We start from the raw sequence: 17,312 nt of genomic DNA on the forward strand, positions 1-17,312 counted from the left end.
CAGGTCCACGAGAACCCCCAACTCCACCTGTGTCTGGCCTCTTCTTGATTCCTCTCCGGTTTTCTCCCGTGCCACTCTCGCTGCTGCAAAGTAAAGACAGGCTTGGCATTGCCATGCACTTTGGAATGTTCCAGTAACCTGTCACTCTCTAGTGCCAATCTCTCCTTGCCTTTCACCAAATGTTTTAGCCCGCCATTGGAAAGAACGGCTTTTTTCCTGTTTCCTAGCTGAAAGAAGCATCGGGATTCATGAGCTACAATTTATTGTGGTGGTGTTTTTATCATATATTGTGAGTGTTTTAAATTTTCTGCATTATTTTGTTTTGTGGTAGCTGGTCAAGGGTATTTTCATGAGCTACAATTGATTAATGTAAAATTTAAAAAATGCTTTACAAATATCAGATGAGGAACTGTTATACAGAAATTTAAACTTCAATAAATACGAAAAAAAATCCAAATTCCACTGTCATAAAAGAACAAGACTGACTAATGAGCTAGAGTCATGAGACCCTGACTGCCTGCCTGCTTGCTTGCCTGGCTGTATTCGTCCTGCCTGATTAGTTAGCCGGTCAAGAAAGAAAAATTTATTAGTCGCCACTACTTTTGCGTCCTCTCTTCTTGAATCTTGATCACCAGCTTACCGAAAAAAAAGGGGTTAATTAATTTGTAGGACTAGTGTGCCTCCACCCAACTAATCCTGCCTGCACAGTGTGTCCTTGTATGCTGACTTGAGTGTTAGTGAAGCCACTCCATTTCACACATCTTACTTAATACATCTACAAGTTCAGTTGCTTCTGTTAGCTACGAGTAGCTTTCAATATTTGTATTCTGGGGTCTACTGTGACAGGATGTTTTATCTCTGGCAATACATGCAACTCTGTACTAATTCCATCACAGCTTTGCTCTATGTGTTTAATTAAGGTTAGTTGGGTTTGTTGTTACCTTACCAAATTTTAGTTTCTTCTTTGTAAAGTTTTCTTTGCCTTGCATACTCTTCTCTGGTTATGGTTTTACACTTGGTCAGCAGAATACACTGTCATATACAGCTAAACAAGGGGATAAAATTGGTTAACAATTCATTATGTCATGACATGGTTAACAATGAGTGGAGCAGAATTAGTCAGCATTGTGTCCGGTGAAGTGGAGATAAGAGTATAATCTATGCCATATACTAGTACCACTGACAGCCTTATTAAGAGTAATCGGTGTGATTAAGATTCTCCACCTACATGTACATGAGCCCTGAAAGTGAACATAGGAGAGGTGCAGAGTTTTGTTGGCATTTATTTTTAATCTATGTGGGGCCCAATCTGGTGAGTGCACTGATTATCTGTTTTATTATGGAGTGTACAATGAGTACATTCAATGCACTTTCTTTTCGTGTTATTTTTTTTCTGAAAAAGAAAAGAACAAACGGGAAGAGACACAACACTTATCCCATAAGAACAAGAAACTCTACCTTATCTTGGTTCCATATACCATATGTCCGCTTTGTTCTGTTTGGAGAAATTCTGTAGGAATTTTAGAGAAATTAAATTCTTTTCTATAAAATTTCTGTAAAACTTCTGCCTTTCCAATGAGCCCATACTTAGTTGATTTTCCCACCACGTATACAACATTGTTGTAGAAGTATTTTTCAAGAAATTTCATGACAATATAATTAGGATTATTATTAGTACATTTTTGTCGGCCTGCCTGAAAATGTGGGCTACAGGCCATGTTAACTGCACCACAAATGGACAATAAAAGAGTATAAATCAAGAAGACCAGTTACTTCTTTCCATCGAAAAAGCAGAGCTATTTTCCATTTTTTCCATCACTAAAAATCCAATCTTTTTTTTTCTCTGCAACAGAAGGGAGCCCTCAGGCCACCTGGCTTCTCCTCAGCAACAGCTCAGGCTTGATTTCTTCCTTCTCCACTACCTCCACTTCCTCCTCCACTCCACCTCACAATCTCTCTCTCTCTCCTCCCAATTCCTCTCCTTTTCTCCTCTTTTCTCATGCTTTGACGCCACCATTAAGCTTTGGCTTTTCTCTGCCTCCCATCTCCTCCTCTGCCACTAGTTAAAGCAAGAGAGAGAGGGGGAGAGAAGAGAGAAGCACGGGAGAGGAGGAAGTGAGGAGGAGGGGAGGAGGAGGAGGGTTCGAAGATGTTCGACAGCCTGCTCAACTCCAAGTTCTACAACAAATGGTGCAGAAATGTGTTTCCTGTTGTTGATTGATTGGTGGTTCTTGCGCTTTCAGGTCGAGCGGTTCTTGAAGTTGCTCTTGCTGTTCTTGTGGAGTATGGAGTCCAAAATCGGTTTTTGGGTTCTTTGCTGTCGATTTGTTTAGTTCTTCAAGCTGCGCGGTTTGAATGGTTCGGATTCTTGGGGATAAAGAAGCTGCATTTGCTCGGTTGATGGATTTGTTGCATCAGGGGTTGGTTCTTCAGTTGCTTGGATTTCGAATTGCTTGGTTCCACTTCGATCCATACATGATACATGCATGCGTGACAATTCTTTCTAGGACTCATGAGCTCCCCTTTGCCTCTCCTTCTGCAGGAGATGATCAGCTATGGTTTTTCGATTCATTCTAATCTTGATTTCTTTGCTCGTTCTGCCTCTTTGCCTTTCTGATGAACTGATGATTTCCGTTCGGGAGATTGTCTAGCTATGTTGCGTTCGTGGCTTGGATTGGATAAGCTAGTTTCAGTTTTTGTTCTAATTTCTAGATTTGTAATTAATTATGACGCAGCAAGCACGCAATCAAGTGCACCAGGACCCGGCTGGATCTGGTGCGGCGGAAGAAGCAAGCGATGGTCAGGTTCATGAAGAAGGACGTCGCCGACCTCCTGGGCAATGGCCTTGACTCGCACGCCTTTGGACGGGTACTGTCTGACTAACCGAGGCATCAGCCTGCATTGATTAATGTTCTTGAAAGGATTTAGCTCGGTGCAAATTGGATGGACAAAGTTGAATTGCTTTTCGGTTCTTAACACAAGAAGTGTCGGCGCAGTTAAAAATTTGTGCTTTGTACAGAAAAGTTCCTAATGAGAGTCCTCGTACGCCCATGTTGCTGATTTCTTGTTTCTTTTTTTCTTTTGAATTGGCTGTAGATGGAAGCACTGATTGTTGAGATGAACCAAGCATCCTGCTATGATATGATCGAGCAGTACTGTGAGTACTTGGTGAAGCAGCTCAACAACCTGCAGAAGCAGAGGTATGTCTGATTGTGTTATCAGATAACTGAAACGATGCTGAGACATACCGTTCCAAGCGTGTTAAATAAAAAAAAATCTGTATCGCACCATTCGATGTCTTGTAGGAGCATTTCAGTTTACCACTGCTACACATATGCATAGGCAGATTTGTTTGTTCAAGCATAAGTAATGGTGCGAGATCATACTCCACTCACTCTAATGTATAATAGCTTTGTTTTGTGTTTTCTTGCCTGATATATCTATATGAGCTGTTGAACCCAATCATGATGGCATATATATTTTCTATTTAAATAGCCGTGTTGATTCCTGGCTTGTGGCCTTATGGGAATGGTTCAAAGTTCTTGCTTTTAGTGCATCGTCATAGCTTGATTTTTTCAACCAATTCTTCTCATGACATGGATACTCCAGTTGTCCTGTATATGTCACCTAAATATAACAAACCTAATACAAGTTCAGTCAAGCATTGCTTTTAATTTATTGTCTTTGGTTGTTCGATATGTTGTTCTCCTAGACTTACAAGATCTGGAAACTGCAGACTTTCTCATAGCTTGTTCAAGATTTTGATTTGTTTAAGTACCTTAATCTTGAGGGGTCGTAAAATGTTTAGGAAATGGGAGTGATTTTCATTAGATTCTCTTTAACATTATTGTCTTGATATGTATATAATAGTGTCCTGGCATATACTACATGGAAATGAACTTGTTTGTGGTAGCACCAGCAATGAACTGGAGTAGATGTCTGTTTAAAAAGTTAGATATAGGTCTCATTGCATTCAGTTAACGTACAACTTTTGTTCTGCTGCAATTGATCTCACTAACTCTGTGATGGCCCATTTACAGTGAATGCCCTCAGGAAGCCTTGGAAGCGGTGTCAACTCTAATTTTTGCCACTGCTAGATTTCCTGATTTGCCTGAACTGTGTGACCTCAGACATGTGTTCACGGAGAGATATGGGAATTCCATTGAGCCTTTTGTTAGCTCTGAGGTGCTTAAATACTGTCCTTTCTTATGTGTTTTGAGTTGCTCTCATATTGCACAATGTTAATTAGTTTGATCTTTCTGTGGCCAGTTTGTTCAGAAGCTTCAGAACAAGTCATTTACTAATGAAGAAAAGCTGCAAGTGATGCAAAGCATAGCTGAAGAATTCTCAGTCCCATTTAATGCCAAGGCATTGGAACGAAAGATATCTGGTGTACCTCAAAATAGACATGTAAAATTTTGGTGAACTTACTAAATCAAAGCATTACATGCATTCCTTCTTTAATATATGTAGGTTCACTTATACACTGTCTTGATTTTTTTTCTTACAGGATTATCAAAACAAGAGTTATTTTAAACGTGTAGAAGTTGAAGCATCAGCACGTGATGAGCTGAAGGTGGATAGACATCATGAAAGAAAATCGAGAGTGACACCTGAAGTCTATGAAAAGAAGCAGGAAATGATAAAGCCTAAAGATATTCATGTCATCCCTGATGCCGTTGGTCAGCTTGGTGAGAAAAGCAGGAAGAACCGCTCAGATATACCTTATGATGTGCCTCCTTCGGACTTGAAGCTAATTAATGATCAGAAGGAGTTAAAGAAAGAAAATAAAAAGCATAATCATCATCTGAGGGAACTGATGGATCCAGACAAGTTAGTTCCTCCATACAGAGAACCCAAGGAAGCTGAGAAGAAAGATGCTGCTGAAAAGTCTGATGGGAAAGGCTACCATGTCCATCGATCACGCATGGCTGGTGGCGTTGATCACAACTGGGGACATGCCGACTTGGGGCTTAAAACTCTGGGCCTAGAGAAACAAGGAACTGAGCCAGCTAGTTCCTTGAATGGCAAAACACTTAACAAGGCTCCTCCCTATTCTAAGCCCTACAAAACAATAGATAAGAAGTCTGCTGAAGAAAATAATGATAATTTGTACAACGGACGACAACATATTTCAGAGTATGGGCAGTCTGTGCAAGATAGGCAGAAAATGCCAGAGAAGGCAATCAATATGTTGCCACCTTATGTTAAGTCAGCCCCTACAAATCAAGCTGCTAATGGTTACAAGCATGCTGGCATTGCGGAAATCGGTCACCAGAGAGATGGACTGGCTGATGATGATACCATTCTGCCTGTTTCTGTCAGAAGGAAAAGTGGGAAACCACCTACATATGGTGATCGTTATGACGATGAGGCAAAGATGGCAAACCAAACTTCTGGTGGCCAAAGAAGACATTCAAGCAGAAGACATGGTTCAGACGATGATTATGACCTGAGAGGTGGTTATATGCAGCCCCAGTATGATGATGATACTGTCAATAATGCGAGGCACTTTAAGCAAACTAGTGAACGAAGAAAGCATAGAAGCAAGCAGAGTGGATCAGCAAGTGGTAACGACTACGAGTCGGAGGAGGATGAGACAGACACTGCAATTGATTTTGGCAATCTTTTGCCCCGAGTGCCTAGTTCTCATCGGAAACACAGGAGTAGGAGTGCTCATCCACGCAGCAGAGGCCGTGATGATGAGGAAAGGGTGATGGATAAGCTACTAATGCACTACAGTAAGAAAGGCATTGATAGGGAAGAGCATAGAGCAAGAACAAAATCAAGGACCCCTCGACCTCGAGCTGATCAACCTTCTGATGGAGTCGGGGAACGGTCTAACAGAGAAGGGGCACCACTACATCCTCCAGAAAGAACTGTTTCTCTCCCTTCAGAATCCGGCAACCTGGGTGCAAAACCTAAGGTTCCTGCTCGGTCCATTTCGATGCAGTCAGAGAAATCCAGAGGGAATGTGCACCCTAGCATGCCAGATTTCGACGAACTAGCTGCGCGCATCAGTGCTCTGAGGAAGGAATGAGCTGCTACAAGATTGTATTTAGGCTTCAGCAGGTTCTGTGTTCTTTCAGGAACTTCTCTCAAAGCAATTTATACTCAGTGGTCACAGGAATCAGAGAATCTCTGGAGGTAGCTGCATCCTCTCTTTCATCTTGCAATCTCTCCTGGTGGTAGTCTTGCTTGCATTGCTGTATGCCTGGATAGAATAGTACCAATAAATGGTAATATTTAGGAATACCATACAATATTGGTTTGGGTTTGGTCTTTGTTGTGCTCCATACTTGAAACAATCATCTTGTATAGATGCCATTGATGAGGCAATAATGATAAGTGATTATTCTTTCTGTTACTGCTAGCATGTGAGTTTGTATGCATTCCAAGTTTTCAACTTTTAGCTGGAGATGAATTGTGTCCTAGTATCCTAGGTACTATAACTGGAGGTGGAACTGTCAGATGCAGATATGGTGTGAGCAAATGGTCTTTTGAGATCTGTTCTGGCACATGATTAGGGCATTTCTTGGATCTTTGGCTTTGGTACCTGGAGTTCCTGCATCTGGGAGGCTGTGACAAGCTGTAATTGTAAGGCTGTCCTTAAATAGAGTTTGGCTCAACTGTCAGATGCTGATGCATACCTGATATTGGGCTGGAAGCCTGAAAACAAGAAGCTCTCTTCCAGGATATAATATCACCTTTCTCTGAGCACCGAAAATCTAGAACTGAGCAGATTCCAATGTTTTCCTCCAGCAGAAATTATCAGCAGTGCCATCATGTGACATGATACGATCATACATTATGAGCATGATGTGTCTTGCACATATTGTTTGTTGAGCTTATGTCACCGAGGAAGACCATGTGGCCGTTGCTGCACTTTGACGCTGCCGACGCCGACAGCTACATATGAGCTCAACTGAAAAAAAAATGCCATTTTATACGTCTATGCACGTTCTTCTGGATTTCCAATCATCAGCCGCCTTATTATTTTTTCTCTCTTTTTTCGGAGAGCTTCTAATTGGTCCATCAATACTAAATCGAATTCAAAATTCCAAAAGGGAAAAAAAAAGAATGGCATGGGGCTGATGAAAATTCTGCACCGTTTTCTGTTCTTGCTATTGCTATTTGCTTTGAAAAACAATGGCAGGTAAGTACTAAATATCACAGGCCAAGGTAGCTTGAACAAGTTCAGAGTTTCAGATCAGCTCAGGGACCTCATGACGGCGACGGCGAAATGCAGGATGTAGTTGTCGGCGCCGTCGTCGAGCAGCTGGTGGCAGACCAGCCGTTCCAGCCTAGGGCTCCTCGGCAGCGCCCCGCCGTGGTACAGGACGGTGGCCGCCGCCGCCGTCGCCGCCGGCCGGGTCGCCAAGCACGCCGCCAGCCGCGCTACCGCCCGGAGGAACAGCGGCAGGAGACCCTGCACGCATGTAACAGTATTACAGTAAGATTCAAAAAAACCATTGAGAAAACGTGATTAATCATATCCACAAATTCCTCCAAAAATATCCAAAATTAGCTCACCATAAAACACACTCGCTTGATTGATAAAATTGGATGTGAAATTAATTCGAGGTGTTTTCTTGAGGGTTTATATAGATAATATCAAACTTAATGATTCGTCGCAAAACAAGATGAGGCGGCGATGGCACCAAAGCCCAACCTTTTGTCGTCGTTACTCATTGGCCTGGATTTTTTTTAACAAGGTAAATTTCAGAAAACACACGTTACCAATCTAGTTGCAAAAAAACACACTCGTTAAACATTTGTAGGCATATAAGATTAAACATTTACAGTTTGCAATGGTACCAAAATAAATTGGTTAATTGAATAGTTCTCTAAAACTCTTTAATTATGACACTCGCCACTCGGGTTATCTGATACATAAAAAAAAACCTATATTTTTTCTGCAACTCGAACCATAATAGTACATGTGATTTTGTAAAATTTTCGCTCTTTTTTTTCCCACTTTCAGGTCAGAACTCACAAATGACAAGGGCCAATGATGAGAGTTGACTTGGGCCGGTCAACTACCGGGTCAAGTACTACCCACCATGCAGAGTTTCAGCCCATGGGCCCACATGCCTGTGACAGAGCCGGCCCGGCCCGGCCCGGCCCAACCCAACTACGGCCTAATCCGATACGACTACGTATTTCCGTCTAATTACGTATCCGCCTCGATTATTTTATCCCTCTCGCTCTCTCTTTATATACGTACGCCGCAGCACGCTCGTCTCGACAGATCGCCCTCGCCGTCAGATTGAAGCAGCAGCGAGAGATCGATCGATCCGTCCGTCGAGAGCTTCTTCTCCGTCGCCGGCGAGCGCGCACCTCGGAAACTCCGGCCATGTCGTCGTCGGGAGGGTTCAAGAACGGCGGGAAGCAGAAGCCTCTCAAGGCGCCCAAGGCTGCCAAGAAGGAGTACGACGAGGTATTACAGAGAATTTTGGTTAAAATTTTAGTCAGTTGATTGATTGCATTCTGAAAAAGATACATGTTTTTTTAATAATAATCTGAAACTATTGTTACTGACGATTGGTAATTAAATTAATTGTGGTTATTATTATCTGTTGTGCAGACCGATCTGGAGAACATAAAGAAGAAGAAAGAGGAAGAGAAGGCGCTGAAGGAGCTGAGGGCAAAGGCGGCGCAGAAAGGCGCTCTTGGAGGCGCCGGTCTCAAGAAGAGCGGCAAAAAATGAACCCTAGTTTCTTAATTCTTCAGCTGATTATTATCCTAGTTAGCAGCAGCCTGAAACTGCTTTAGAGCAGGAGATGTTTCAACTCAGTTTTTTCTTTTCTTTTTTGCTGAATAGAATCACTTAATTACCTAATTCTTGATGCATGAGTTGTCCTAAGATGTCATAAAACTAAATGTGATGCTGTCGTATGATGAAATTTTGTTTGCATGGTCTCTCTTTTTTATTATGGTTTTGGTGGAATTGGAGTCAGAGTTTCCCCTTACCAACAGAACAATTTTTTTTAGTGCAAAAACGAGGAAAACTGAACAAATTTTACCAAAAAATTTTAATTCTGTAATTTCTTTAAACGTGATCGATATATTTGGTGATTTCCATTAATGTAAACTTGATTGGTATAACAGGCGGTTCATTAATGTACCCGATGGTAAGACTGGTTAATTGTAGTATGTAACTTGTATCACCGATCACTACAGTTCAGAATTCAGAGTAGGATCGAAGAAACCAAACCAATCCAAACTTGAAACTGCTACTCGCCGTGTTCAGATCGGAAAAGATAGTTTCTGATTTTTTTTTTCATGGCAAGATTGTTGATTTGTTTCTCCATGGCGTGTTTACTTCTTGAGTTCTTGTCATGTCGTGTGGGGACGAGATGGCCCAGAGGCCGCTAGACATCGCCGGCGAGGTCCTCCGCTGCCTCCCGTTCTACACTGATCCATCCACCGCATCTGCCGGCGCTTGGCGCGTGCTCGTCCGCGCGGCAGCACCGCACGCCGCCGCCGATGTCGCCGTGCCTCTGCTTCGCCGACGGCAGCTTCCGCAGCATCTTCCCGGAGGGGACGCGCGGCCGTTCCGGCGCACGGCTCCTGCGGAGAGTGGCTCGGGCACGAGCGCCACGACGGCGCCTACGTGCTCGTCGACCCTTTCTCCAAGGCCGCCGCTCCCCAGCGAGCCCCGTCTCCATTGTCTGCCACGAGGCCCATCGATCGCCGCCGCCGCCGCCGCCGCCGCCGTCGACGAGCGTGATCTCGGCGGTGGTGCAGGCACACGCGGCCCCCGCGCGAGAGCACCAGCAAGGCGGTGTCCCTGCTCAAACTGCTCGTCCGATCTGTGGCGGCAAGGAGCTGGAGGATCGCCTCACCGTGTTCAAGGCCAACTTCCAATCGTCACAGTGAGCAGGTGACAACCGTCGGCGACGGGTCCGGCGACCGCGCGCTGTTCGGGGGGGCGGTGGTGCTCCACAGCAGTACGCGTCGCCGGCGACAGGTGGGCGGATCAGGTCTTCTTACTAGAGGACGGCACCGGCGACAAGTGACACACCCGAGAGCAGCTGCAGCGTTGCTCTCCGAGGAAGCAGCTTTGGGTCGGTGATGGCGGAAGAGCTCCTGCCATTGATGGCGACGGCGGACGGCCACGATTAGGGTATGCACGGCCACGATTAGGGTATGCACTATGCAGGCCACTCCCTTAAGAAAAAAAATATACCACATATGACAAAGCCACGTATAGAATACTTGTTACATAGTGCACCATCTTCCACTTGGATCCCACCAAAACTTTTTTTTTTTTGCATTCATCTCTCCCTCTCTCTCCATCTCCATTTCTCCCTCCCTCTCTCCATCTCCTACTCCGGCGGCGGCGGGCAGTGGGAGGCGGGTGATGGACAACCTCGGCGGCAGCGGTCGGCGACGCCGGCGACTGGTCGACCTCGGCGGCCGGCGGAACTCGGGGGTCAGGGAGCGGATGGACGCCGCGGCAGCCAACGGAGCGCGCGGATGGACGGCGCGGCGGCACGCGGCGCCCGCAGCCGCGCGGATGGATGGCGCGGCGGCCGGCGAGGTCTTTAGCGGCGCGGATGGACGACGCGGCGGCCGACGAGGTCTTCGGCGGCGCGGATGGATGGCGCGGCGGTCGGTGGCGCCCGTGGCCGCGCGGATGGACGACGCGGCGGCCGGCGGCGCCCGCGGCCACACGGATGGACGGCGCGGCGGACGACGGAGCTCGCGGTCGCGCGGATAGACAACGCGGCGGCTGACGAGGTCTTCGGCGACGAGCTCTTGGTGGCAGCGCGTCGGAGGCGGGCCCGTCCGCTGCTTCCCTTCCTAGACCCTCTAAAAAAAAAGTTGGTTGCTCTGACAAAAGCTGCTTGCTTTTGAAAAAGCGTCAGGAGACACTCGTTTCCTCTACGAGGGACGAGGAGCTTCGGGGAGGCACGATGTCACCGCATAGTGCATGCTCTTATGCGGCAACTTGGTTTTTCCCTCCGAATTCAAAGTCATAATTTATAAATAGAACCCTTTTTATGCTTACAAGTATAAATTTAAATTTTAAAACTTAAATTTAAAGTTAATTTCAAGGTTTTATTTACCTTACTTTATTTCTCAGTCTTGTTTTTACGGTCGCTAAGGGTATACATATAAAAATTATACTCACAAATTATTTTTTAATAGTTAATATACCGTTTGACTTGTGTTTGTAAAAGGCAGAAAGATTACCAGTTTACCACCTTAAGTTCTGATACTGTATTATTTATGAATTGTATCAAAGTTCTGCCTCAAAGCTCAACTTCAACAAAAACAAAACTGGTGAGATAGAATGCTTCAAAAATTTTGAATATCCTAATCTTCTATGAATGATCAAATCAGAAACCATAGCTACGGGGTGACCTTGAGCCCCACCATGTTTACAACTGTGTACATGGATAAAATCTTTTGGAGAGATTCAGAAACTACTTTGCCAGATTAATGTGTGTCAGCTATCTTTATTGGCGCCCTTTAATTTCTTTGATGATGCCATCAGCAAGAGAATCAGCATCGTAATTTTTACCATAAAATTTCACAAACTCCATCTTTGGATTCATCAAGTACCTGCAAGTACATGAGCAACAGATTAGCAAGATATACATGACAAGTGAACTACTTTTCCCTGCTATAACAATGGTGGCAGGAGCATCAACAAATCTGAGCCAGTCTGTTACGACTTACGAAACGTAAATCAATGGCTGCAGTACTATAATAATAGCTTAAAAGAAGATATAATGGTAAAGTACAGATAAAGCAGTACTCTCTCTGTCCCAAAATAAACCAAATTTTCACTTTTTATCTTCAATTTTTGACTCTTCGTCTTATTAAAAAAATTTGCGATTGATATTTTTGTTTTTATTAGATGATAAATCATGAATAGTACTTTATGTGTGACTAATTTTTTTTCTAATTTTCTGAAGTTCTTTTAAAAAAGACGGATGGTTAAACGTTGGACACAGAAACCGGAGAATTCGTTTTTTTGGACAGAGGGAGTATGCCTTTTCGTGGTTCTCCAAAATGTGACTTTGACCATAACTTTTCATTGCTTTTATTTTATAATGCCTCAGTATTTTGTTGTATAGTGTATGTTGAACAAACCAACGTCAAACAGAAAAAGAAATGGAGGAAGTACTATTTACAATAATGAAATATGGCTCTTATGATCCTAAGAACAGAATCTAGTGCAATAAACTAACCATCATGTAGTGGATACACTTATAAAGGCATGGCATGGATTCTGAAAAGATATTGCAGGGAGTTTTTTTTTTTCATTTTTGGGTTGCAGGTAGATTTGCAGTATCATAGGACGAACAATTTGGGTTATCTTGATTTACCACCAGCAGTAAATCATGTTTAAGCAATGAAACTGTAGAAGAGAATTAAAAATCACATACATGACAATTGAGTGATCAACGAGATAATCAGAACCCTCCTCCTCTGTCTTCATATAGTAAACTCGATAAGCACGAGCAACCTTTTTTATCTCATCAGCTGTGCCAGTTAGTCCTATTAGATCTGGATGAAACTCTGCCAAACACAGGTTGCTTGTCATGATTAGAAACCAAAGAAAACAGAAGCTGCAATTAAATTTTTAAATGGTAATAAAGTTTAAGAGGAAAAATGTATGAATATCAAAATGAACTATGGAAGCAAAAAACACATACCATTAACATAGTCGCGAACCTGCTCAACAGTATCTCTATCAGGATCAACAGTGATGAAAACGGGCACAATTTCCATTTTTGTCTTTTCCTCTGAAATCAACACAAGTTTTCAAATTGGTTTCATGTACATAACTCAATAGAAGACATATAAGAGGAAATACAAGAAAATGTATTGTGTATCCCAGGCATATGCTCCAGTGAGTGCTAATTTTATTTTGGTGCAAACTATTGGCAAGGTAGTGAATAATGCACAGTCACGCCTAAGTAGCAGCAGCAGCAACCTTTAGATTTGAGTCAGGAGGAACTTGCGATAGGCTAAAGTATTTAATTGGTTTCAATTTACTTTACAGTAACAACGTCAAGGTATGTGTAACAGGGACAAGATGTTTGGCTATATTACAAGCACATCTCTAATGATTTGTCAACATAATGATATATAAAGCACAAAAATCAAATCGACTTACTTATTTTATCAATTGCCAAAGCCATCTTCTGAAGTTCATCTGGACAAATGTCAGGGCAGTGCGTGAAACCAAAATATAGCAGGGTCCACTTGCCCAAGAAATCCTTTTCTGTGACAGGTTTCCCATCATGGTTCAAAAGTTTGAATGGACCACCGATGGCTGCAGTGCCTACTGATGGTTCTTGCTTGACAGCACTTGTTCTATTCTTCAATTCTGGAAAAGATAAGCAAGGAAAAATACCACATGAGAAATTAACCAATGAACACAGGTGATTATAAGAAGCTGATAGATTCCTATAACACATTCAATTCACATTAAGCAACTGCCTCCATTTGCATAAATGATGAGAGGTTTGCCAATACTGTACGAAATATATTCTAAACTAAGAAAAGATTACATCAAAATGAACAAAGCATTCAACCTTCACTGGCTTTTAAGGCTTTAGGCTTCCATATCATTCAGTGCTTTCACCAACCAACAATGTTTCATTGATAAGCAACTAGCCAACAACCTTTAAATCTCAGTTTAATGAGTATAATCCCCATCCTGTTCTTTCTAATCGTGTGCTCAAAGAAAATGCAGCTGTGGACTATGGAAGAATCAGATGTAAGGTTTTAAAGAAAAGATTATGGTTCATTAAGAGCGCAAGTCTATAGAATGAAGCTATGTACAACGAGTAAAACAATTGGAGAACATTCAGAGGAAATACTAAAGGCATGCATTTGTAGTATGCAGCTATGAAGAAAGTGACTGGAGAGGTTCCAGAGACAATAACATAAAGGGTACTAATCTCTGTTCTTGAAAACTGATGGTAACATTAGTTCTATAGTCATGCCATGTGCATTACAGGATAAAGGAACTTAAGCAACGGCAAGCCAATTCTGTGAAGTTGGGCTGCTGATGCAGCTAATTAGTTGGTTTGCCTCCATCTTACATACATGTAGGATGAGAAAGCTTGCAGTAAAAGCTGTATTTTCTTCAATACTTCTGTTTAGAAGTAAGCAATAGTCACATGAAAGAATACACAGTGCAATACATCAATCATAATTACGAAGCCACTCTACCAAAGGTGCAACATATTCAGCAGGTAATATCTTCCTAGTTGTTATGGATAGAATCTCAGTCAGTTGATTTCACCACAACATAATAAGTCAATGACAATCTTCTAATGTGTTTTAGAGGCATCCTAGCACAACAAACAAAAATAAAAACTCACCATACTAATCTACCTTCAATGTGACGCTTTTTTTCCTTGTCGTAGTACACAATTATCCCTCCTCCAGTCACGAGAAGCAGGAGAAAGCTCAACCACGATACCGGCTGCAAAGAAGTAGAATTTCTTCTAATAAATCACTCAACAATACCGCTTAAGCAGCTACTCCTACATAGAAGATCAAGCAATTCAAGCAACTGGCTCGATCCTTACTAAAGAGGATTCCAGCAGGAGATTTTGAAGGACTTACCCCTCCTCGTACTGACTTTCCGGCGTCCCCTTGCTCAGATTTCCCGGACTTCCCATCACTCCCTTCCCCGCCGGTCCTCTCGGCAGGCTTCGCGCTGTCCTGCGCCGCAGCGGAGGCCTCGCTGGAGAAGCCCGCGCGCGCCAGGAACGCAGCCCCAATCCGAGATGATGCGGCACCCGGCTCAGTGATCCGCTGCTGCACGAACACATTAAAAGCTAATCAAATCCGCCAGTCTATCACGGCGCCACCGCGTTTTGGATGTGGAGTAGAGGACGAGGCACCTAGGGCTCACCTGAATCTGCAGCGCGCAAGGACGCCGCGCAGCAGGGAGGCCGGAGGAGAGCGCGCGGGCTAGGAACGCAGCCCCGAGATGAGATGCAGCACCCGGCTCAGTGATCCCCTGCAGCACGCACGAGCACACGTCAAACAACTACTCGAATCCCCCCCACAGTCCCCATCACGGCGCCGCCACGTTCCGTGGAGCAGAGGAGGACGAAGGGCGTTCTAGGGTTTTCACCTGAAGCTGCGCGGGAGGCCGCGGCGGAGGGGGGAGGCCGAGGGCGAGCGCGCGGCGGGAGAGGAGCGCGTGGAGACGCGACGCGCACGCGCGCCTCATCGTCGGCGGCGCCTCCGCGCGCGGCAGCTTCCACCTCGCCGGAGCGGAGCAGGAGACGGGAATCGGCCAGCTACTGCGCACCGAGGTGAGCGAGTGTTCGCCTCCGGCCCCTCGCGGCGGCGGCGCCCGTGGGTTTTTGAGGGGAGGTTTCCCTCTCTTTGCTTCCGATGCAAGATGGTCACGATCCTTTCACGGCCATCGGCTTTTTGGGAAAAAAAATAAACTTTATATTTATAAATAAAAATTAATAGATAAATTATATATAAGTGTTTATCGGTATATAAGGAAGTGTTAATAGATAAATTATGATGAAAAACATTAAAATCACCTTTAATCTTAATATTAAAATTTTAGATTTTATAAAGTGTAAGCATAAAAAGATGAGACCTTTCGTATTTTTGGCCTCCTTTATAATTATCTTTGAAGATAGATTTCTGAGAAAACCAGACCTTATAACTCGTTAGCTAGGGACGGTCGTTTGGTTTACTAAAAAAATAACATATTTATAAATAAAAAATAATTATAAATAATATTATATATATATATATGAAAATTAGATCCTACTACCACACATATAGCTACTTCCCGTACGTCCATGGTGAAAAACATTTTCATAACTGTTTCTGCTCCCACCAACACTACCAGAAAATATAAACACTATTAAATCTTATTAAATCTCATGTGAATGATACAACTACATATATAGAGTTTGTACATTCGGTTGGATTTCTGTTGAAAACAGAAAGAGAGAAGAAATATGTATAGAGGTGTTTCTGCACCTTCACCTGGTAAGATCCTTAGGGATCTAAATCCCAATAGTGAACGATAAAAAAACCCTCAAAATTTAATTCAAATTTTACCTTAAATGCATAGGTAAAAGAAAAGACAAAGATTTTAGGTTGGCAATAGCCTTTTTGGCACTACTATGGCAATAAGGATTCATTCTAATAATTAGTTTTTCTATGTGTCCTTTTAAAGGAATTTTCTAAATGTGCTAAAATGTAAAATAAAAAATCCAATAAGATTGTGGTGACGCTACGCTCTCTATGAGAAGTGTGGTTTTTGCTTCAACACGGGTAAATCAACAAAAAAAATTACTTCCTTCATTTTATATTACTTTTATTATATTTATATTGAATTTGGTCCCAGTGGCCAAATATAACTACTTAGAATAAGTAAACATGACTTTTATCCCATTACTCCTCGTTCAATCCTTTAATAGATCACTGAACCTTGAGACCCTAAATCCACCCCATATTATCTTCCCTCTCATCAACCCTCCTTGCATATCAGACATGAGACCTTTAACTAGTACGATTAATTTACCAAAACACAAAACATGGATTACGTTGAAGAGAAAACTTTTACGTTGAAGAGAAAACTTTCGCGTGGAGGATTAATGTGCATAGAATAAAAGGCATAATGTAGGTGTGGTAATTCGAATACTAATTATGAAGAAGACTTAAAATTCATATATCATGTAACTAACTTAAATAAATAAAATGCTCAATTTTGGAAGAGTAGAAACTTTTTCTTATATATTATTTACTTTTAATTACTAAACCAGCCGGCGGCGGCGGCGGCGGCACGTGGACGCCGTGCGGGCCGACTCGGCCGGGCGCGGTGCAGACCACCATGCAGGAGCTCGCGGCCAAAGGCATGGCTGCCCAGGTGGGTCGTCGTCATCGTCGTGCGCGCGCCGCCGGCGATCAATGTTGCCGCCGCCGCGGCGCCATCACTTGTGTTGTGTAGTGACGCTTGCTGGTTTCTCCTGTGTAGATCACGCCGCCGCCGATCACGAGGACGGACGTCGACAAGGTGCTCGCGAGGCAGAAGGCGACGGTGAGCAAGAAGGATCTGGAGTTGTACACCAGGTTCACCAGAGAGTTTGGCGAGGAAGGCTAGCATAACCTTGCTTACTGGGACATCTAAGAACCTTTTTCTCTCCTTCCTGTAAATGTTTTCTGAATGGCATTGCCAACACATGCGCCTGTATAGCTTTGCACGTTGACAAGTTACATCAGCATTAGTAGAGTGATCTGATTAACTCAAACCTTGATTTTCTTTACTTCCAATGTTTAATCATTTATCTTAT

General features: G+C 43.3%; 2 protein-coding genes and 1 pseudogene across 2 annotated transcripts; 2 read left to right on the forward strand and 1 right to left on the reverse strand.

Annotated features, from left to right (window-relative positions):
• The first annotated feature begins 1,942 nt into the window (after positions 1 to 1,942).
• On the forward strand, positions 1,943 to 6,367 carry LOC102716841. The gene is made up of 6 exons (XM_006646841.3): positions 1,943 to 2,190; positions 2,736 to 2,868; positions 3,097 to 3,200; positions 4,041 to 4,185; positions 4,270 to 4,410; positions 4,511 to 6,367. The coding sequence occupies exons 1-6, from the start codon at positions 2,150 to 2,152 to the stop codon at positions 6,038 to 6,040; spliced, it is 2,094 nt and encodes a 697-aa protein (XP_006646904.1). The 5' UTR covers positions 1,943 to 2,149; the 3' UTR covers positions 6,041 to 6,367.
• A 2,622-nt stretch (positions 6,368 to 8,989) lies between these two features.
• On the forward strand, positions 8,990 to 10,469 carry LOC107303597 (annotated as a pseudogene).
• A 748-nt stretch (positions 10,470 to 11,217) lies between these two features.
• LOC102712889 (protein SCO1 homolog 1, mitochondrial) lies at positions 11,218 to 15,372 on the reverse strand. Its single transcript, XM_040520838.1, has 8 exons — positions 15,119 to 15,372; positions 14,894 to 15,001; positions 14,602 to 14,793; positions 14,368 to 14,458; positions 13,139 to 13,351; positions 12,675 to 12,764; positions 12,405 to 12,537; positions 11,218 to 11,574 (listed from the first exon to the last, which is right to left on the reverse strand). The coding sequence occupies exons 1-8, from the start codon at positions 15,215 to 15,217 to the stop codon at positions 11,469 to 11,471; spliced, it is 1,032 nt and encodes a 343-aa protein (XP_040376772.1). The 5' UTR covers positions 15,218 to 15,372; the 3' UTR covers positions 11,218 to 11,468.
• Positions 15,373 to 17,312: the final 1,940 nt, after the last annotated feature.

This window comes from Oryza brachyantha, chromosome 2, assembly GCF_000231095.2.
Source record: "Oryza brachyantha chromosome 2, ObraRS2, whole genome shotgun sequence".
In the NCBI taxonomy this organism is placed as follows: domain Eukaryota; kingdom Viridiplantae; phylum Streptophyta; class Magnoliopsida; order Poales; family Poaceae; genus Oryza; species Oryza brachyantha.